Source organism: Athene noctua, chromosome 5 (genome assembly GCF_965140245.1).
Source record: "Athene noctua chromosome 5, bAthNoc1.hap1.1, whole genome shotgun sequence".
Lineage (NCBI taxonomy): Eukaryota > Metazoa > Chordata > Aves > Strigiformes > Strigidae > Athene > Athene noctua.
Window position 1 is genome coordinate 58,782,069 of NC_134041.1, and position 20,614 is coordinate 58,802,682.

General features: G+C 35.2%; 1 protein-coding gene across 9 annotated transcripts in view; it reads left to right on the plus strand.

Moving 5' to 3' along the window:
* ATRNL1 (attractin like 1) overlaps positions 1 to 20,614 on the plus strand; it is a 520,660-nt gene that overhangs the window by 149,198 nt on the left and 350,848 nt on the right. For all 9 annotated transcript variants that reach the window (XM_074907807.1, XM_074907805.1, XM_074907804.1 and 6 more), the window contains one exon: positions 16,138 to 16,231. In XM_074907807.1, coding sequence (XP_074763908.1) covers positions 16,138 to 16,231 — 94 coding nt within the window. The remainder of the gene's footprint in view (positions 1 to 16,137; positions 16,232 to 20,614) is intronic.

A 20,614-nucleotide genomic window follows, 5' to 3' on the forward strand; every position in this document is an offset into this window, starting at 1 on the left:
ATGGCTGTACATATGAGGGCTTTGTTCTCTTTAGCAACGCACTTAAGTATTGTAGTCATTTGCAGTTGCTGGAGGAAGTTCATGCCAGCAGTCTGAACAGTAGGAAAGTGATAATTGTTTTGGTTTAGGTAAAATTTATAGTCTGCTTTTGAAAACGCCATTTTAGTGTGCTATTTTTTATTTTTTTTAAACTGTGATCATGACTGAGGACTGGAGCAGATTGCCCAGAGAGGTTGTGGAGCCTCCCTCCTTGGACATACTAGAAAGCCTTCTGAATACGGTCCTGGGCAACTGGCTCTAGGTGGCTCTATCACCTAGAGCCAGTTGCCCAGGGGGATTGGACCAGATGATCTCCAGGGGTCCTTTCTAACTGTGTTCTGTAAAGTGATTATATGAAGAAGGTAGAAATTTAAAATAGAACATCTAAATTTTGGTTCTCATGGAATCATCAATCTTTCCTCCTATTGAGTCTGGCGTTCATAAAAAATTACTTATTGAAGTCTGGTAAATTAAAAACAAGCTGGAGTGCAACATTTAGTTTTGTTTATAAATGGTGTATAGGGTATTGTGAAGAGGCTGTAAAAACCCACAGTTATCTGCATTTTTTTAAATAATTCCTCCCTTGCATCTGAATTTCTGAAATGGGAGGAATGTGGTGTGTTCAGCTACACAAGTCCAGTTGGTACTAATAGAAGTCTCATAGTTTTTGATCAAGCTTAAGCTGTCTTGTAATCATCAGTGTGTCTCACGCTTTTCAGCTGATGGTGATAGCAGCAATTTTTGCAATAGATAGATGTGTGCACACATGTCCCTAGAATGCTGCACGGGCCCAAGAAGAAAATGTCATACAGAAATAGTAAAAGATATTCATTGTCAGGATAACACTAAAAAGCCAAGAATATTTATTTGCTAGTAGTTGGAAAGCAGGACCCTGAAGCTTTCTTACACCTGGCCTTTTTAGCATTTAGCCGAAGCAACTCTTCCTTTGGTGTCATGTGGGTACGGGCCTGGTGCTGCATATAGCACAAGCAGGATACTGAGAACTAGAGAGTTATGGTGGGGATCAACTCCACTGCCTCGAAGGCAATTTCCACACCTGTTTGCAATGGTGTTTTATTCTTCGAAATGTTTGCTCCTGTACATTTCATCCTGACTCTGCCTGTGCCGCCATGCCTGGTGTTTGGATGTTTTTGTCCATTGTTGACCATAGAGGTCAGCACCTGCACTGTTGTGGAAATAGCAAGGACAAAAAATAAGCTCCATCACTATGTAGCATTTGGTTTAATAGAGTGTTATTAAAGGTTTAACTTGATATTAGGAAAGAGGTAAGTAGGTGATTTCTACTACTGTTGTAGACAGCTGTAAATTTGGTCTTTTATCTTCTACAGGGGAATGCTGTTTTGGTAAGGTTTCTGGTCCAAAATATTATATTCGGGGATCTCAAGGTCCTGTGTAAGGTAGGACTGAGAATGAGACCTTTTAACTGTCATCTGCAGGAAAAACTAACAGAAATGTAGAAAGCATAAAGCAATGCAGTATACTCAACTAGCAGTATAAACGGCAGCAAAAGCATTTTCTTCTGCATCTTCCTAAAGCAGAATTAGGAATGAACGTGAATTGCTGGGAGACTTGACTCTGAGTGACATGGCAGTTCAGGATGCAGAGTTTTTATACAGTTGTTATGTTTAGATGTTTTAATGTCTAGCATGTAGATAATTGCATTTATGGAATTCACCGATGCATTAAAGATCATACGTTTGGGCATTCCGTTATTAGATTTCTAAAATTTTAGAGGACATTTTATATTGGGTTAAATATTCTGTTGTGGAAGCCTTCTTTTCAGTGGCTAATTCTGTGTAGTTAAAAATCGAAAGCATCCTCTAGTCCAGGCACTTTGTGGTTTATGCACGTAAAAACCAGATATTCAGTGGATTGGAAGCTTATGGTACATACAGACCCCAGGAGTCTACATGAATAAAGACATTTCATATAAAAATGGATAAATGTTGGAGATCAGTGAAAAGTACAATGTGCTTCATACTGTCTTCAAGTACTAGAATATGGAGTTTAATTAAAAAAATCCACAACACTTCCAATGTTTGTCTTGTACCTTGGTTTCTAAGAAACAGTGGGTCACAAGTTCATAGTTAAACTCTGTGGTAAGAAGCTGTAATTTAAGATTATTCAGAAAAAGAAAAGCTCACATGTAACACTAAATTCTAACAGAAAACATGATCTTGTTTATCCCATACAAACAAAATAACCAAAGGTTTCAACAAATGTTGGGGTCTGGCGTGAAATCACTTTTTGCAGTAGTGGTGGTGGGTTTTTGTAGTGTGGTGTTTGTTTTTTTTTTTTTTTTTTTTTTTAGTGTTGAGTAGAGATAATGACACCAATTGCTCATTTTATACAATACCTTATTAGAGAATAAAACCACTTAATATTAACTAAAATGCTGGAATTTGTTTTTTGTAGTAGGTAGAGAGCTTCTTAGTACATATGAAATATAGAGAAAAGAGATCATAGTACAATAAGGTATTGAAGAGAGTCTTCATATTGCTTTTTGCAGAGATAGTTAGAATAGGCATTCTTTTTTTTCTGACCTTTTTCCCCAAAGGTGATTTGTAAATTTATTTTCTTTAGTGAATGCAGTTTATTGAACAGTGTTCAAGATAGTCTGAATACTGAGTGAATAAAATGCCTTGTACTTGGACTTAGATATGAACTTAAATTAAATTCACTCCAATGAGAATGTATTCCATATAAGTGCCATGCTACTAAAGCAGAAAAGTGGATTGCCATAAGAAAAAGTTAGTTGAGGAATTTGAAAAAAGACATTTTTAACAAATTACTGTTCCAGTTATTTTTTGACTGCCCAGCAAAATGTGCTAAGCGAACTTGTCAGTATGCTATTGAGTGTTGTGTATACATATAATTTTCTTTTGTTTTGTTGAAGATTAGACCGGTATTATAATTTCTAGCATAATTAATTGCAAATTAAAAGCAAAAACTCAACTAAAACTAGGAACCTTATTATAGATGCATTTGTATTCCATAACCTACTTAGAATAATACTGGGTCAAGGACCTGGAGTTCTACTTCAAGGAAAATGTCATTTTCAAGCTACATTTAGATGTCTGTAACTTTATGGGAGAGAAACAGAAGGTTGAATGTAACATTCCTCATAAGTAACTTCCAGAGAGAGATTATTTGGGTGGCTATGGGATTTCATAACGTTTTGACAGGATGTCTGTAGGGCATATTTAATCTTTTTGATGACTTTCATTGACTGCATACAGAACACTTTTATAAAGCCCGTGTCAGGAACAACTTTTTTAAGCCAGTGCTTGATTCTCTAAATTTGATTTTACTTTCCAAATCAGGGTATGTGTGTTCATTGCAGAGTGGTCTGATTTTAGGAAGAGCAAGCATGAGCAAGTACTGGTTCAAGCATCAGTTTAGGACTTCTATTGAGAAAGTTGATATTTGTGCAGAACTGCTAACTGATGGGGTGTGGGTTGACCCTGGCCAGCAGCTAAGCATCACTCAGCCACTTGCTCACTCCCTGCACCACCACAGTGGGTTGGGGAGAAAATAGGAAGAGCAAAAGCAAGGAAACTCACAGTTTGAGATAAAGACATTGTAACAAGGAAAGGAAAAAGAGAGGAGAAAAACAAACTAAGCAAAGGCAGTCACTCACCACCATCCCATAAGTGTAGCGATGCCCAGCTAGTCTGAGTGATGGTTATCTTCCAGACAACTACCTTACCCCCCTCTCCAGTTTTTATTGCTGACCATGACATTATATGGCATGAAATATCCTTTTAGTCAACTTGAGTCAGCTGCCCAGCATACCCTCCCATCCAAATTACATTTTTTTTTAGATTATCTCATAATCAGAAAGTAATAAGATAGTTCAACCAAGTCTTTCAGTTCTTGACCATTAAAACTCTTTTTATTATTCTTAAAGGTGATTAAAATAAATTAGTTGAAGTGTCTTTTTCACTTCTTTGAAGGAGATTTTTTTACCTAAGTTTTCTTTCCACCCTGCACAACCACAATGTAAGTGTGTAGCTATATGTCTAGTAACCACTTTTATCAACTACAGTTTTGTTCCTTAAGCCTGATTGTTAAAGTATGTTCCTTTGCAGAAATGTAACTTCACCATCCAGTAAAGCTGATTCTAATTTATGCACGTAGAGAACAAGGTAGCTTTTTTAAAAAGGAAAATAAAAGAAGGCAAACTTATTTCTGAAATTTTACAAATGTACAATCAATACTGCATATTTAATAAACTTAATCTAAACATTTTTAGGTCCATTAAGCAACAAAAATATCTGAAATAGTAAAATGAGTAAGAGCAACTTGTGCTATCTTAATCTGTTTAAGCAGCAGTCATTTTGTGCTTACTCAGCATCTTAGCTTGAGAACTAAGTATTCAGACATCCTTTAACTGATCACCACTTACTACTTTTATAGATATTGAGGAGACACGGCAGTTTGATTTATATTGTATTCCTTTATCTCTGTGCTTATTTTATCTTTTCACAAGGATTAATGACAATTCTGTTGCTTCCACTGATGTTAGTGATCAAGTTACTGTGTAACATAGTTTTTGACAATGATGAACAAGCTGCTGTGCATTCTTATTTTTGTATTTTTGGGGTTTGCATGCTATAAATTTATGGAATAAGGAGTATTTATAAAATGTATTTCTGATGTGCTCTCTGAGCTACGCATCAGCATGTTCACCTTCCTAATGAAATTTGTGAAGTTACTGGTTTCCAAAAGATGTTCCCAGAGGAGATAGGCAGGGCATGATTTAGAAACTTTCAGCTTCCCAGAAATATAGTGATTTTGTCTGCCTCTTATAGCAAACATATTTTACCTTGTGTCAAAAGAGATGTCAAGAGATCACATAGCTACCGTGTTTAGGCTGAGAAGATGCTATCCTCCCATTGAGGTTTTGCAGTTGGAAGTTGAAGATGACGTTTTCTTAAATCACCAAATAGGGATCCTCAAATAAGGATTTTGACTATAGCCAGAGTTTTCTTGTCCCAAATACAATAGGAATAAAAAAAACCATTTTATTTGCTCGTAACTTCTGAATCTACCTTTCTAGATGTTTCTAGGTGCTGAGAAGCTCTTTTCTTCTCTCTTGTTACTGCAACCACTCACAACTTCCCTATTATTCTCATAGCTTTAAATGCAGAGACATCTGCAGTCACTAGAAAATTCCAGCATCTCTGTCTGTAATCCTTCTCCAGGAAAATCTCACAAATATGTCCCCTGCCAGCTGGTCAGTCTGACTGTAACACGTGTGGTATCTTCCATCATGACTGCAAATTTAAGGCCTAAAACAATTTGAATTTGTTACTTTTTGTTTTTAAGATTTGGTTATGTACTCATCAGTTTAAATTAGATCAGAGCCTACACATAGATTAGGGAGGTATGATGGAAACTCCGAGTGTAACAGGAGACCATGGAGTTACCTTTTTGAATCTCTACATGTGAATATGCCACCGTGACAGAAGAGTCAACAAGTAGTCATTTGGCATTGAAATGTTCATCTCTGTCTCTAAGGGGTCTTGGAAACCCCCTATAGGCTGTTGAGAAAATAGCACTTGAGGCATCACACAACTCATTTTTCCAACTGGTAGAAAGAAGATTCTCAAAAAACTCTTATAATGGCATTTCTGTTTGATTGCAGTTGATTCTGCCTTCATTTTCTGAGTGGTAAAGGCAATACATTACAATGGCAGACCGCATTAGTTATTTAAGGAAAAGAAAGCTTCACTCACAGTTGAATGCATTAAAAATCAGTTGTATTTTGTACCTCCTAATGGCTAACACAGGGAAATGATTTGCTGACTTCTTTACATTTTGTGGCGGTTTTGTCTGATAAATTGCGTAAGTCATTTCTCTTCTTTGGGCTTTTACTCTGAATGACCAAATACACACAAATAGTTGCAATCACCAGTTGTTGATTTCAGTTGTTTTTCACCTTAGATTGTTTTTTTTTTTTTTGACATTTAAAGCCACTATGAATAGCTACTGAGTGGTTTTAAATTGTTTTGCTGTTCATGCTGCCTTATATAATAATCTTTGATTTATTTTTTTCTGTTATAATTTAGGAAGTTTTACATTCTTTTTAGAAAGAGGGGGAAAAAAAGTAGCAGGCTTTTGATGAAAGAAGGTTTTTGGCCAAAATTTTCAAAATAGCCAGTAGAGAAACTGTTCTCTTTTTTTTCAAGAAAATATACAAAGACACAGTTTAAAAAAAATTACTAAGTCGTATATATCTGAAAAAGTCTTCCTAAACACATCTCAGATTGGACATGCAAAGGTGAAGGCATCCAAAAAATCATCTATTTGTGTTTCTCCTTTTTAAAAAACCCCAACAAACCAGAAAACAACAAAACCCACTGTTTTAGTTTTTACTAAACCTAGTAAAAGTTTTAGCTGAAAAATCTGAAATTACTTTTTTTTTAAGTAATTGTGATTTTTATCTTATGTTTTCATCTGAGAAGCCTCTTCACAAACAAGAAAACTAAGTAATTTAAGGACTAATACTTCTAATCTTGTAGGTATGTGGAAGAAACATCTCTTTAAATGCTTTCATGCTTAAAGAACTGTACTGAACATCAGATAGAGAGTTTAGGTTTTGACTTGAACTCACAAAGCCTGCAGCTTAACCCACTGTAAAATTTGTAGGCTATTTATCTCTTAATAACATATCATATTATATTTAAAAATGTCAAGAATAAGTGGAAATAATGAAAAGGAGACTGATAAAGTAGGACGTGTTAAACTTGTCTCTGAATAAAGTGCTCTTAATGATTTGATCTGTAATTTTTCAGTTTTACATGTTCAAATTGAGTGTAAAAGTTTCATTTTTTCCACACAGATTAACATGGAGAAAATAAAATCGGTGCTACTGTAGTTCATGAGTTTTTGTAGAAATGTTTTGGTTTCCATGGTTTTTCAGAAGAAAATACTGTCCTCTATGCGTGTTTTTCCTAATGATCCCTAGAGCAAGCTATAAAAATTCTGTACTAAGTTCAGTATTGGCATGAAAGATTCAGGCACAGCAAGACTCTTGTTAATTGTTTAAGATTCTGTTCAGTTCATAACAAGGAAAAATATCCTGTCTTTCAGTGTTAATCCTCTGTGTTGCATTTTCATTATCTACTTGTATATAACAAAATTATGGTTTTCCAAGCTGTCTTTATAATGTTACACGCTGATGATTAAAGACAGATTTAGTATGATTGCTTGAGAAGTATTTATTACAAACACCCCAAAAAAATCAGTTCACTTTTCAGGATAAATTCTTTAAACAGAAGAAATAATGAAATACAAACACTGCAAAGCTCTTTTACCAGTGTAAAAATGGCTTAAGAATGAATACCAGCCTTTAAATGTAGAAGGTTGCCATAGGATTGTGTTGGTCTGACCAAACTTAATTTTGTTTCCCGCAACAGAAAATCAGCCTGTCTGTTGTTTTCTAGATTTGTTTTGGGTTTTTTAGAATAAATATCCTACTTCTGGTATGTCTGTGTCAGTCCAAAAAAGATAAGGAAACTTCACTTTTGGTTTCCAGGTTGTTTGACTGTGTGACACAGTACTGCTTCTCAGGGAAAAAGTAATTGCATTAGTAGTAGTCAAATGATCTCAGTAGGCTTAGGTCATGGTCAAGTGAAATTGTGTTTTACTGCAACCATAAATTCCAGAAAAAGGTTAAAATCACATTCGGGTTTGGGTAAATTGCTCTTTCAGAATGGGAAGTGGATAAGGACAAAAGCATTTCTATAACCACTAGGTTAGACTCTAAAATGCCGAGGAAGAGCAGAGGGCAGGCTGCACTGCAGTCTGAGACAACTCTTGAAAATATTGCAATATGAGGAGTGTCTAATTTTACAAAAATGTCTTCCAGGGTTATTGGGCATACTTGCCTTTTCCAGAACAAATTTATATCTGGTATTGATCTGGTAAAATGATTATCTATGAATATTGAGAATAGCTGACCTTGCTTTAATTGACACGTGATTATATATAAGATTTGGGTGGTTGGAGAGAGTTCCTGCATATTCTGCATATGCAGATTCCTTATCTTATATAAATTTGAAAAGTATATTTCTTCTGTCTACCTTTTCTATCTCTCATACCTTAGTACTGTTTCAATATACATAGATATAGTTTGTCTCTTTTTTGTGCTGTTACTGTACTATAAAAAACCCCCATGGATTGAGACCAAAGAAAGATAAATCACAAGATAAACAAGGATAAAAATAAAATTAGTTATATATGTGCTAATTAGTCTAATAAGACTGATTATAAAGGTGACTGATTTTATGACTGATTATGACAGTTGCATTTGACCTGCATGTACAGCAGTCTTTTCTAATAACATCTTTTTTTTTTTTTGTATACTTATTTTTATTGCTCATTGCTTCACAGAAGTTCTTTAGCTTAATTCTAATGCTACTCAATTAGTGATATTGCACAAGTTGTTGAGCACATCTGTTTGCTTTTACATTGCCTGTCTCAAAGGCTGAATGGATGTATTTCCTGTAAAATGAATGCTAAAAGGTTACCAGGGACTTCCAGCTAAAGATACGTTTCTAGAAAAATAAGTGACTTGACAGTTCTGTAATATTAATGTAGAAAATTGTCTCATGCTCTCATACGAGTAAACTATTGGATTACTGAACTAATGGATTACTGAACATTTACAGAGAAATTGAACATTACAGTGTTATATCTAATATATGTTCGTACTTGCTCTTTCTTAGCTGTGTACAAAAGACTATCTCCTTTTTTTGATGCAACACATGTTTTCTGATGCAACTTATGCCTTGCATGTTACCAACATTAACAAAGTAGTACACCTCATTATTTAATAGCATTGTCATAGCTTTCTTTTTTAAAAAGATTAGCAAGGTGTCTTAAAGGAATTATCCACGTACAGCTACTGGTTTAGTAAGCAAACGTATTAACTTAAAGTACCATTTGTAGTGAGCTCTGAGAGAAAAATTGCTCTTGCAGCTATATGTTGGAGATGGGGGCTAAGCAATAAGTGTTTTTAAATTCAATTGTCTAAAATGCATACTTCATGGAAATAGTGATGGGTATTCTTTTTGTTGTCAGCATCAGCAAGAACATTTACATGCTGAGCTAGCAACTCAGAATCAATCATGCTGTGGATTTATTATTTAATAAATTCTATAGGGTTATGGTTTTGCAGCATGGGTTTACTCTACTGGATTATATTGTTTTCATATAATCTTTCTGTTCCACTTAGAATCTGCATGTTGTAAAAAAGAGTAGTGAGAACTGCTATTTCCCTAAAAATAGAGTAGATATTGCCACGGTGTTTTTTTTCCCCCGTTTTTAAAGCTTTAATGTCATCATCTCCGTTAATATGTAAAACTAACATGACAAAAACAGGTGAAAAATTCTATATTTAAAGCAGGCTTTTTTTATAGTAAGTGGTCATCTTCTGTTTTGGTTTCATTCCTGCGAAACTGAGTTCATTGACATGGAATATGGTACAAACCAAAGCATGGTAGGAGGGGTATGACTGGGAGGTTTGTTATAAAAGTTCACTGATCTGCACTAAAATACTCGATATTAATGTGATGTTAACTTTAAATCTTACCAGTCAATCTGGGGGATCATTTCCAGCATCTACAGAGGATTAAATTTCTAAGGTGTATTTATACTTGGAACATAAAAGTGATCAGAACTTATTATTAAAGATCAACCTGGAGGCAGTTTATACAGTATTGTATACTTCATGTTTCTCAGTTATGATGGGGGTGAATGGGTGGTTCCAAAATAGTGCATCTAAAGTTTCCAGTCTTGTGAGAAGAATTTTTGTAACTGATATGATTTTTTTTTAAAACAGGAGAAACATATAATTTGTATGACTTTTGGAAAGCTGATTTAAAGAATGTACACATTGGGCCGGGATTTGCAACATGAAATAAAGTCTCTATCAGAATTGTACAATATATTTTGAACTAAAATATGTTTCTCTGTCTATATTTTGTGCCTGAGTTTTTCACACACAAAATAGTGACAGTCTTAATTCCCATCTTTTCTTGGATCTTTAAGTGAAATAGGAACATTGGTAACAAGTTTTTCTGTGTAACATGTACTGCAATTCATTTCAGTAACTGTGAGGCTAATGATAGTTCTTGCCTAATAGAGGGCTCTGAAATCCAGCAGAAGATGGCATTTATTTTAAGTCCTAAGTTTGTCCTTATAATTAAAAATTGTTAGCACTGTGTGAGTTATGAAATAGAGAATGAGAGGTGGTGTCCTTTCCCATGAGGGAAAAGGAGCCATGATATACTATCAATCCCTGTTGTATCCTAGAGGTGTGATTATCTCATTGAAAATACATTGCCTGGAATTAAGTTACTGTTATTTAAAGCCAGTGTTGTTTTGGGATATGGATTTTTTTTTTTTTTTTTAAGGGAAGAAAATTCTCTGTATTTCATTTTAGCCAGTTGTTTTGCATAGATTCATTTCTCAATTTTGCATACTGCATATGAGTACTTAAATTAGGAAGAAATAGAGAATGTGAACAGAATTTAAGATGACTGTTATTGTATATTAAACTTGCTGCAAAGTTAAAGAAGGATTTCAAGATATTCTCTGCACTGATGACTGTCAGGGAACATTTGAGAGAGAATTAGTGTCATCATAACCTCCTGAAATTGTTTGAGGGTGGTGCTGCTATGAGTGCTGGAATATGTTGCACAGCATTAGAATCTGAATCTGATGTACCCTGTAGATAGTCATGTCTCTTCTCTAACAGTCTTGTACTACTGTTCCTATGGCGGTACTCAGCAAAAGGTGTACTGGCATTGGTGAGGCTAGTTTTTTATGGTGGTGGTATGGGTTTTTTTGAGGATAGGGCCAAAACGTGACTGCAGATTTCTTTTAAAAAAGCCTATATTTTAAATAAATAAATATTAAAAAATCAGGTTTAGAGAACCTTTCCCTTCTGGGCTTATAAGTGTTGTTATCTTTCTATTTTTTTCTGTCTTTTTAAGGGATGCAATATCCCTATCCAAAAGCACAAAATTTGTTTCTGTTTATATTTAATTTCTCTTAACCCAGCAAATCTATGTAGGCATGCTTCATCCTCTAATTTTAAGCCCACTGTCAGTGTTCCAAAATGAAATAATTAATGATAAGAATTTAACATTATCTAAAGCATAATCATGATAGAGAATGTGTCGCTGTCAACCTAGCATCCCTTGAGAGATGTGACAATGCAAAAGATTCACATTGTGCCTGACTGGATGTGTGAAAGAAGAGTGGCTATCCAAAATCCACACTGAAGGACATGGGAACTAAATGGGAGAAAGGAAATCAATTAAAAGATGCTGAAACTTGATAAAATGCTTGAGTGTGGTAAAAGCTGAAACTGTCCTTATTGGCTGAGAATCTCAGTGGGATGGCTTAGCTAACTTCATACATAGCCACAGAAAATACAATGATGTAAGAGAACACTAAGGCACAAGAATGGGATCTCAGAAATTTTCCTTGACGGTGTCTCAGATATGTTAAGTGAGATGAGGCAGACAGGCCCAGAGAATCAAAAGTGATAATGGGATCCTCCCACCATTGAGCATTAAGTAGTTTGAGCCTACGATTTTCAGTCAGAAATCTCTGCTTACCTCCGTGCAGTCCTACTCAAACTCTTAAACCTTTTATTAAATACATGGGGGGTGGGGGGAGAAGGAAGAGAGAAGCATTTGAAATGTGAAGTATTAAGTATAGCTTTCATTTTAGCTCTTATTTCCTAGAGCTTTAGGGAGTTCTTACAAAGAAAAATCACGTTAAGTGTTTCTTAGATCAACATTAAAGATCATAACTGTCCTTTTTTGGAAGGAAAAAAGGTTACTTCATATACAGGCTTAGGTGCGACTGCTGCTGCTAGAACTTTAGCCTTTGCTCCTTGAAAACAAATGCATGGGGGTGGAGAGGGGTGGTGTTGTGGGGCAATTCTTACCTCTCCCCGCCCCTCCTTGTTGGGCTGCTTGGTGCTAGGTGTGATTCCACCCACATCCCCAGGGCTTTACACCAATCTGTGGAGATAAGTTCTGCTAAGGTTAAGGTGCCCCCTTAGGAGCCTGGCTCCTGCCCTCCCAATTGCTCAGAAATGGCTATAACAGCCCATCATCTCCTAATGGCCTGGTACACCTGTGCCTGGGGTGTGGTCAAATGGGAACAATAACAGAGTTGCACATTCATCGAGTTCTTGTGCAACTGCTGGAGGGCACCAGAATACTTAGTTGTTCCTATCTGACAAAAGTCAGTTATCTTGGACCCTATAAATTTCCACCACGAGGGAGACCCTTTGAGCTGTCCTGGATCAAGCGGGCCTGTGACCAGCATCTCCGCTGGGATGCCTCTCAGGTACCAAAACCCTTAAGGTATTGTCTGCTGCCAGAGCTGAGGGAAGGCTGGGGTGAAGTCCACCCGCTTGAGTCTCTATTATCGCCCGTGGAGGAATGCCAAGGCATTGGGAGTGTTTAAACTCGAGAGGGAAATTTTTCTTTGAGCTAACTTCTTTCACCCATTCTTTCTCTGTTTATTGGTGTGTGGGTACGTACTTCATTCTACTGGATCCAAATACTTTTATTTCTGTGTGTGTGTTTGTACGCTTTGTGTTCATTCTACTGGATTCAAATACTTTTGTCTCTGTGTGTGTCTTTGTACATGTATATATGTATAAATTAAGGTACTGTTAAGTTAGTGTGACTCTTGTCATTTTAGAATCTGTAAATAAGTTGCTTTTCTTTCTTTCAACATTTCTGAATTGTTTTTTAATGATAAATTACTGTTAGTTATTAATAAATCTAGATTTCTTACTAAATCATTACTGTGTCAATACTTTCATCCGTGACAGGTGATAGCTCAAAAAAAAAAAAAAAAAATTGCATCCTTGTCCTGACTTACCAGCTGAGAACGATTGGTACAAAATATGCTTTTAAAACTGATTCCAAGATTTGCCATATTTCTACTGGCATTAGAGTGCAAAAGATATTACTGTAGCTACAGTTTTAAGTGTTGCCTTACAGCTCTACCAGAAGAGAAACCATTCACTGAAAATTATTAAGAAGAGAAAAGCAAGTAGAAAACATTAAAGAAAATATGGAAAGAGGAGTGTGAAAATATGGAGGTAACAGAAGAATGTAAATCTTCTGTTACTATGAAATCAAATGTAGATTCAGGTTGCAGTTTATTAATTAGTAAACATACTTCACATTCAAAGCTCATAATTTCTTTTGTATTATTTAGAAGTACACCAATGGAAAAAACTGCAGTGAGGCACAAATGTAGTGGTATCTAAAATGTCTTCCACTGAATGTACTATAATATTATCCCGCCTTTGCTGTTGCATTTTGTTGATAACATATATTCACATTTGCTTCAGTAACAGCAGGGATGGCTTAAATGTATTTTGGGTTTTGTGTTACTTTCCACATAGAGGTCCACAGATTGGTAGTATCCATTTTTCATCACAGACTTGTAAACCTGAGATTTAATTAAAATATCCATTCAATGCTGTTAAATAAAATTCATCCAGTAATTAGCTCCTGATGTCCTTTTTCAAGGTATTATCCAGGGAAATATTTTTTTATTTTTTTATTTTTTTCCCCAAGAAGATGATATCTAGTATCCAAAGGCTTTTATAACATAGTGTTTAAATATTTTCACTAAATAAAAGCTACTCAAGTAAAGGAGGTTCCACTTTCACATTTGTGATCTACTTTTAATTGAGCAATAGCTATGGGAGTAATCAATTAAGGCTGACTGGCAATAGTTTCTGTATCTGTCAATGTATTTACAACTTTTGGACTGTGATTTGGAATTCAGCCTTTTAGCTCCTTTATGCTGTCTTGTAATGGTGCATCACTGTTAAGAGCAATTAACTATAAGTAGAATAAGCTGTTAAGATTACACAATTTAACTCCTGAGAAGAGGCTTTTCCAGTTTAAAGTGACTAAATAATCATTCCATAAATGTAGAGGGGAAAACATGAATGGATTTAGGAAAACATAACTGATTATATAGTAGCAGCACTTCTACAAACATTTATTGTAGAGTGTCAAGATCATAGCAAAATTACAAAATCTAGCACTCTGTGGTAACTGTAGGTGTTTCTCAGAAATGTTGTTACAAGCTGTATTACAAAAGAGAAAAAACATCATGCATTACTATATATTCCATAGAAAAATCTGGTATGTGTTTCTTTCAGACGGTTTGAATCTCTAGAGTGAGTCCAGAGGAGGCCACAAAGACGATCAGGGGGCTGGAATACCTCCTTGCGAGGACAGGCTGGGAGAGCTGGGGTTGTTCAGCCTGGAAAAGAAAAGTCTCCAGGAAGACCTTAAAGTGGCCTTCTGGTACTTAAAGGGGCTACAGGATAGATGGGGAGGATTTCTTCCTCAGGGCGTGTAGGGATAGGACGTGGAGTAATGGTTTTGTTGAAAGAGGGGAAATTTAGATGAGATGTAAGGAAGAAACTCTTTACTGTGAGGTTGGCGAGACACTGGCACAGGTTGCCCAGAGAAGCTGTGGCTGCCCCCTCCCTGGAAGGGTTCAAGGCCAGGTTGGACGGGGCTTTGGGCAACCTGGGCTAGTGGAAGGTGTCCCTGCCCATGGCAGGGGGGTTGGAACTGGATGATCTTTAAGGTCCCTTCCAACCCAAACCAGCCTGTGATTTCTTAGTAAGAATTGCTCCTTCACCTTCAGCTGTCTATTTAACAAGTCTTGAAAGCTAAATAAACCATATAAATCCTGACATTGAAATATTCAATAATATTTTATGTGTAATTGTGGTTCTAGTCTGGCTGTTACTACCTTTTTCCCTATTTGGCTCTGGCAGAGCGGTTAGAGTGTGTATGTTATGGGACACTGTCACAGAAGTATTCACTGTGTGTTATTCCTTGTCAGTAGAATAGAAAACATTAAAACTCAATCCCTCTGACAGAAATTCAATATTAGGATTATAAAGTGCAAAATAAACTTTTACTACGTACAGGTTACCACTTAGTATCATATCTGTTTCCAAGCAGGAGTCCACATATTAAATCTTTTATCTTACTTGTAATTAAAACTTCAGTGAAAACATAATATGATCATCAAGGTAGGTTCAGTTGCTTTGTATTACTTTAAATGTAGTGTGAATATTAGCTGGTAATTATTCCAGTATGATGTGGGAACTTATTGACACATTTACCAGTGGGAGGTTATTAAGTTTTTTATGCTTGGTTAGAAAAGAGGGAGGACTGCCTAAACAAGATAGTAATTTGTATAAACATGGGAAGGACAAGGAAAAAGAAAGCTTCAAGAACTGGGAACATTGAAGGTTTGTTTTGAAGTGAAAATCAATCAGGCAGCAAGAGTGGCAGCAAGCAGACCATTGTGAAGAGATTTACTTTAGCCACTGAGTTTAAAAAGGAGCGGAGTGATGATGATGTTTCTGTGATTCTCCTCCAGTTCAAATTCCAGGAGCTTTTAAAGATGCCTGTTTTCTACTTCTAGAATATTCTTGTTGTGGACCATAATCACAGTATTAACTCTGCCTTTGCTCAAATGGTTTCACATCTTTCTTTTTGTTTGCTTTTGCCAAAAGCAAGAGTTCCAATTATATCAGACATTTTACCAAATATCTGCAGTAATAACTTCTTTAATTAGACATTTGAAGCTAACAGAATTTTACTATGGTTTTTGCCATTGGTCAGGATTTCACCTTGTATAGAAAAGATGTATTGTTAATAATTTTCTGTATTGCGCATTAAAATGGTAGATTTTATTGCCTGTTCTACTATACTGTAGTATTATGCACACTATAAATACTACTATTTGAGGTGAGGAGAGCCCCTAATGACACATGTGAAGTTCTTAAGTCTACAGAAAATAAACTAAATGGTATTCTAGTGAAATTTCTTCAAAGTAGTTTATATTGAAGTAGTAATGTATTTTTTAAAAAATACAGCTTGTAGGAAATGTGTTTAGAATGAAGTATTAAAATCCATGAAAATTCCTTTAGTTATGAAGTAAAATATGGGTAAAAAAAAATCTCATTTTTCCTTTTTGATTTTATAGCTTGCACGTGCAGTGGACATGCAAATATTTGTCACATGCAAACAGGAAAATGTTTCTGCACAACTAAGGGAATCAAAGGAGACCAGTGTCAACTGTGAGTACAATTTAATGTAGCCAAAAGTTATTGCAATTCATGCCTAGTGTATAATCATTTTTTTTCTGGTTTGGTTTTTGCGTTTTCTTTTGGATTTTGTGATTGATCTAACATTTTTTAGTGATGAATCTAGTGTTCCATACATTTCTTAGGAAATTTCAATATTACTTAACCTTTTGTTAAAGAATTACATCACAAATGTTAATAATATTTTGCGGATGCTACAGATTTAAAAATACCCTGTAAAAAAACCCCAAACAAACAAACTGGAGAATTACCTGTAGTTTTCTTCCCTTTTTTAGGCTTTTTAAAAATAATTGTAAGTAAAAAATATCTGCAAAATTGATAATTATATTCAGTACATTTGTCATATATCTTGATCAGAATCTACAGCAATTAGATTTTTAGAGTTTTGGAAATGTATTAAAGTGCGTGGTTTTTTAGACATTTTTCCATAAAATTAAATGCAGAACAGAGGAATGTGTAGACATACTAATGAAAGTATAATTAGTGAATCTTGTTTTGTACTGGAATAACTTACTGCATTTGTGTAGAGGAAAAGTTTTGAATTTGAGAGAGCATCACAAATAGGAGGAGTAAGAACAAGGAACTACTGGAGGAATTTGTCAAGTAGGAGAAATAACTCTTTAAAGTTAACTATGAATAGCCTTATATTTAAAGATGTTTCTTTCAGTTCGTTCTATCCTGTATATTGCATTATCCAATAGGAACTTTATTCCTTTCACAGTTATAGTAGTTTTAAATAGTATCTGGCCCCAAAATTGTCTCAGCAATGTTGTTTGGAACTAGGGAAAAGTCACAAATACAGTTTATTCCTCTCCAGCAGGGAAAGGTCCCAGAAGGTTATGTTCTACCTGCCACGAGGCCTGTTCTTTCACTGGATTTGTGGATTCATATTTGATGCACATAATGAACTGGCTTGAATCCTACCCTTAATGCTTCGCTTGATGAATAGTCAAGAAACAAAAGTATCTAATGCAGAGGCTATGTGTATATTCATGAGAAAAAGTTGTGCTGACAGGTGTACTATTTCAGTGGTACCTCTGGGACTTTTTGTCTAGCTGATTGGGGACTCTCAGGATAAGATGGGAAACCAAGATTAGGACTAAATGAGGAACTTTTATCATAACAAAAGCTAAAGAGTGATAATGTCTTGAAACTCTGAATTAAGTCTTCACTGAGAAGTTATTTTTCCTCTTTTTGTGTCCGAACGTTTCTAGATGTTAATGAGTGATTTGATTACCAGCGTGCTACAGACATGTATGTTGGTGCCATTCTATTTACAAAGATTGGAGGGGGTGAAGAATCTACTGCTCTGTACACTGAAACACTCGAACTCCAGAAAACAGTTTCTCTGCTAATAACTCCAATCCTCTCCCAGCTATCATTTAGCCCAAGGCATTCTTTATAGACCTTTTCCCCAGTCTGTATTTCACATACCTATTTTGCTATTGCTTTCCCTTTGTCTTATGTCAGTCTCATCATTGTTTTCTCCACTCTGATGTGGAACTGTTGTCTCACAGAGTCAGTTGTGCTGCTCAGCTGTATCAGTCATCTGTCCTGAGTTTATGTCTGTTGTAAAAGGTTCTTTTATCTCATTTATTTAACTGGAAGAGAAAAGGTTGTCATGGTGGTGTATTTTCCTGTTCTGGTCAAGAGTTACAGCAATTCCACAAAATGGAGGAAACGAAGATTTAAATTTTGACTTTTCAAGAGTAAACTTAAAATTGCAATTTCAGACTGAAAATCCCTGGTTTTGTCACATGTAATACATTTCCCTTCCGAGATTCTTACATAGTCCAAAGGCTTATCCAGGGCAAGCTTTGGTGTTCCAAATGGTTTCTTTTGGATGAAATAAACTGCGGAGCAGCCATTTTCAAATTGGTTTTGGCTGTGACCACATGTCAGATTGTGAGCTTCTCATCTGTTGGGTTCATAGACACAAATATTAGCATAAAAATTGAATTTCTGCTCCTGCCCTTTCCAAACTCTGGTCTTTAAAAACCCAAAGGCTGTGTAGACTATTTAGTTTATGACAACACATGTAGAAAGACACTAGTTCCAGTTATAGACACTTTGAAAGTATTAGGAGACTATCTAGGATAAAGTTTCAGTACTAGAGACTCGCTGTTAAGATCACTGGATATCCTGAGGAAAGCCGATAACCACAGATTTAGTTTTAGTACAGGTCATCAGACGATGTGCTTAGTATTTGTCATTTTGCTCTGATGCTTGGTGTTCGACAGTGATCCATTGATAAAGTCTCAGTTAAATGTTGTTTTTTAATTATTTCACTTAGAATATCAGGAGATGAAGAACATAAAAAATAGGTCACTTGTGAATCACTGAATATGGTCTTATACTGCAATCTGATTTGTTAGCTTCATATGAAGGATGCAAACTTGATCAGACCCATATTATGTCTCTAAAATGTTTTCTATTTCCTCTGTAAAAATTATCCTTACACTCAAAACTAATTTTTGAAACTATCATCTTATATTGTCAAAATACATATACAGTTGTTACCTAGAAGCTAAGGATTATTTTAAATCAGCTAAGTGTTTTACATGTGTTTATTACTTTATTTATATTCTGTATAAATCATCTGGAACTTGATTCAAGTTTTAATACTGTTCTCCATAGCTCTGGATACTTTTTTTTTTGCCGCTCATTAGACTGTTGTGCAATCTCAGCAGCAACCCTGGGATTTCTAAAACAAGGATTTCTGTGAAAATTCCAAACTCTAGCTGTTTGGTGTGAAAGTTAGATTTATATTCCTGTCAAGAATCCTATTGATTAGAAAGTCATAGCTGCAGGGTTGTATGTTATCTCTCTCTCTTCCTCCCTGCATCTCTTCCTCCTCCCTCTGATGCTTTAGATCTGCTCCATGTGAAGTACATCCCATGCCTTGGGCGCAGAGTTTTTAGGAAATCAAGGAAACTTTACAAAGCTTTTTTTTTTTGTTTCTGTTTTTACGGAGGATCTTCTTTTTTTTTTTTCCTTATTTTTCATTTATAATTTTTTTAGTATACCCATCTCTGTTATATTAATTTCTGAATTGTGCTGTTAGATAGCATAAAGTACAGTGACATTTAAAATCAAAATTGGTTTTCTAAAGCAGCTTTGAGCATACGTTTACATTCTGTTTTGCAATGCTTAATGACAAATTATAACATTTTTTCCAAAAAGAAGTGATTTTATTTTCTTTAAGTAGTATCTTCAGTTGATAAAAACCTGTCATACTCTCCTAATCAGGAGGAACTGATTACAATGGTTTGATTATTCAAAGCAACCAGACTGTAAAACAATAAAACCAGATACAAATAAAAATGCTTAGATATTTTTCCCCCTTAATTTTGATACTGAAATGTAGTATTAATAACAACAGGAAAATCATACTGACTTAAAATATATTGTTTGGTGAAAACTATTACTTTAAGACAATTTTATTTAGTTTTTTTGAATATTTGATTTATTAGGTGCTCATCTAATTCCCTCATAGAATTTTGTCTACAGAGGTTTTAAAATTTCCATAGATTTCAGTGTATCCATGTGCAGGATTATGTACACACATAACCTTTCAGGAATAGGCCTATGGAAAAGGGGATGTTTCAAAGTTCAAATTTTGATATTAAATGAGGGAACTTTAACTGGATGCAAGGAAGAAAAATATGAAAATTATACAATTAACTGAGTAGTTCAATCATTCTTTGAGAAGTTTCAGTCTGAGCTCTTCCAAGAGATAGACTTCATCTGGAGATGTAGTCTGTAGCTTTAGTCATCCCTTGTAAATATGTGGAAATCTGGATATATTAGCATCTGGAAAGGTTACAGGGTTACAGATGTTTAGTGGAAATACTGAATTTTTCAAATTGTCAGTTTTTACTGCATGTACTATAACATTTATTGCACTGTACTTCCTGGTTACAGCCATTGCTGTAGTTTTGGGGAAGGAAATCAATCTCTCTTGTCAAGTACTTTTTGCTGTGGCAGATTTTAGGCTACTGGACCTGTCCTGTTGGTATTGAAACTGTATCTTTGAATGATGGGCAGGTTAGGTATAGTTGCAGTGTTTCTAAGTTTGCCAGCATAAATCAGAATAATAATTATTTTACCTAGCTGTGGAACATTACAATGTTGAGAATGTCTGCTGTGGTGTCTAAAAACCGAAATACCAGAAGATTGTCTAAGAACTAGGCAAAAACTGGTCTTTAGGACTTCTGTAATGAAGAACTGCTAGGTAGAAATAAAATATTGAGGAAAAAATTATTTATTTTTAATATCATATTTCATAGTATATTTTATGTAGTTGTAAGAAGGATAAGTTTAAGAGTATGATGTATAGATTGTGAGAGTATTACG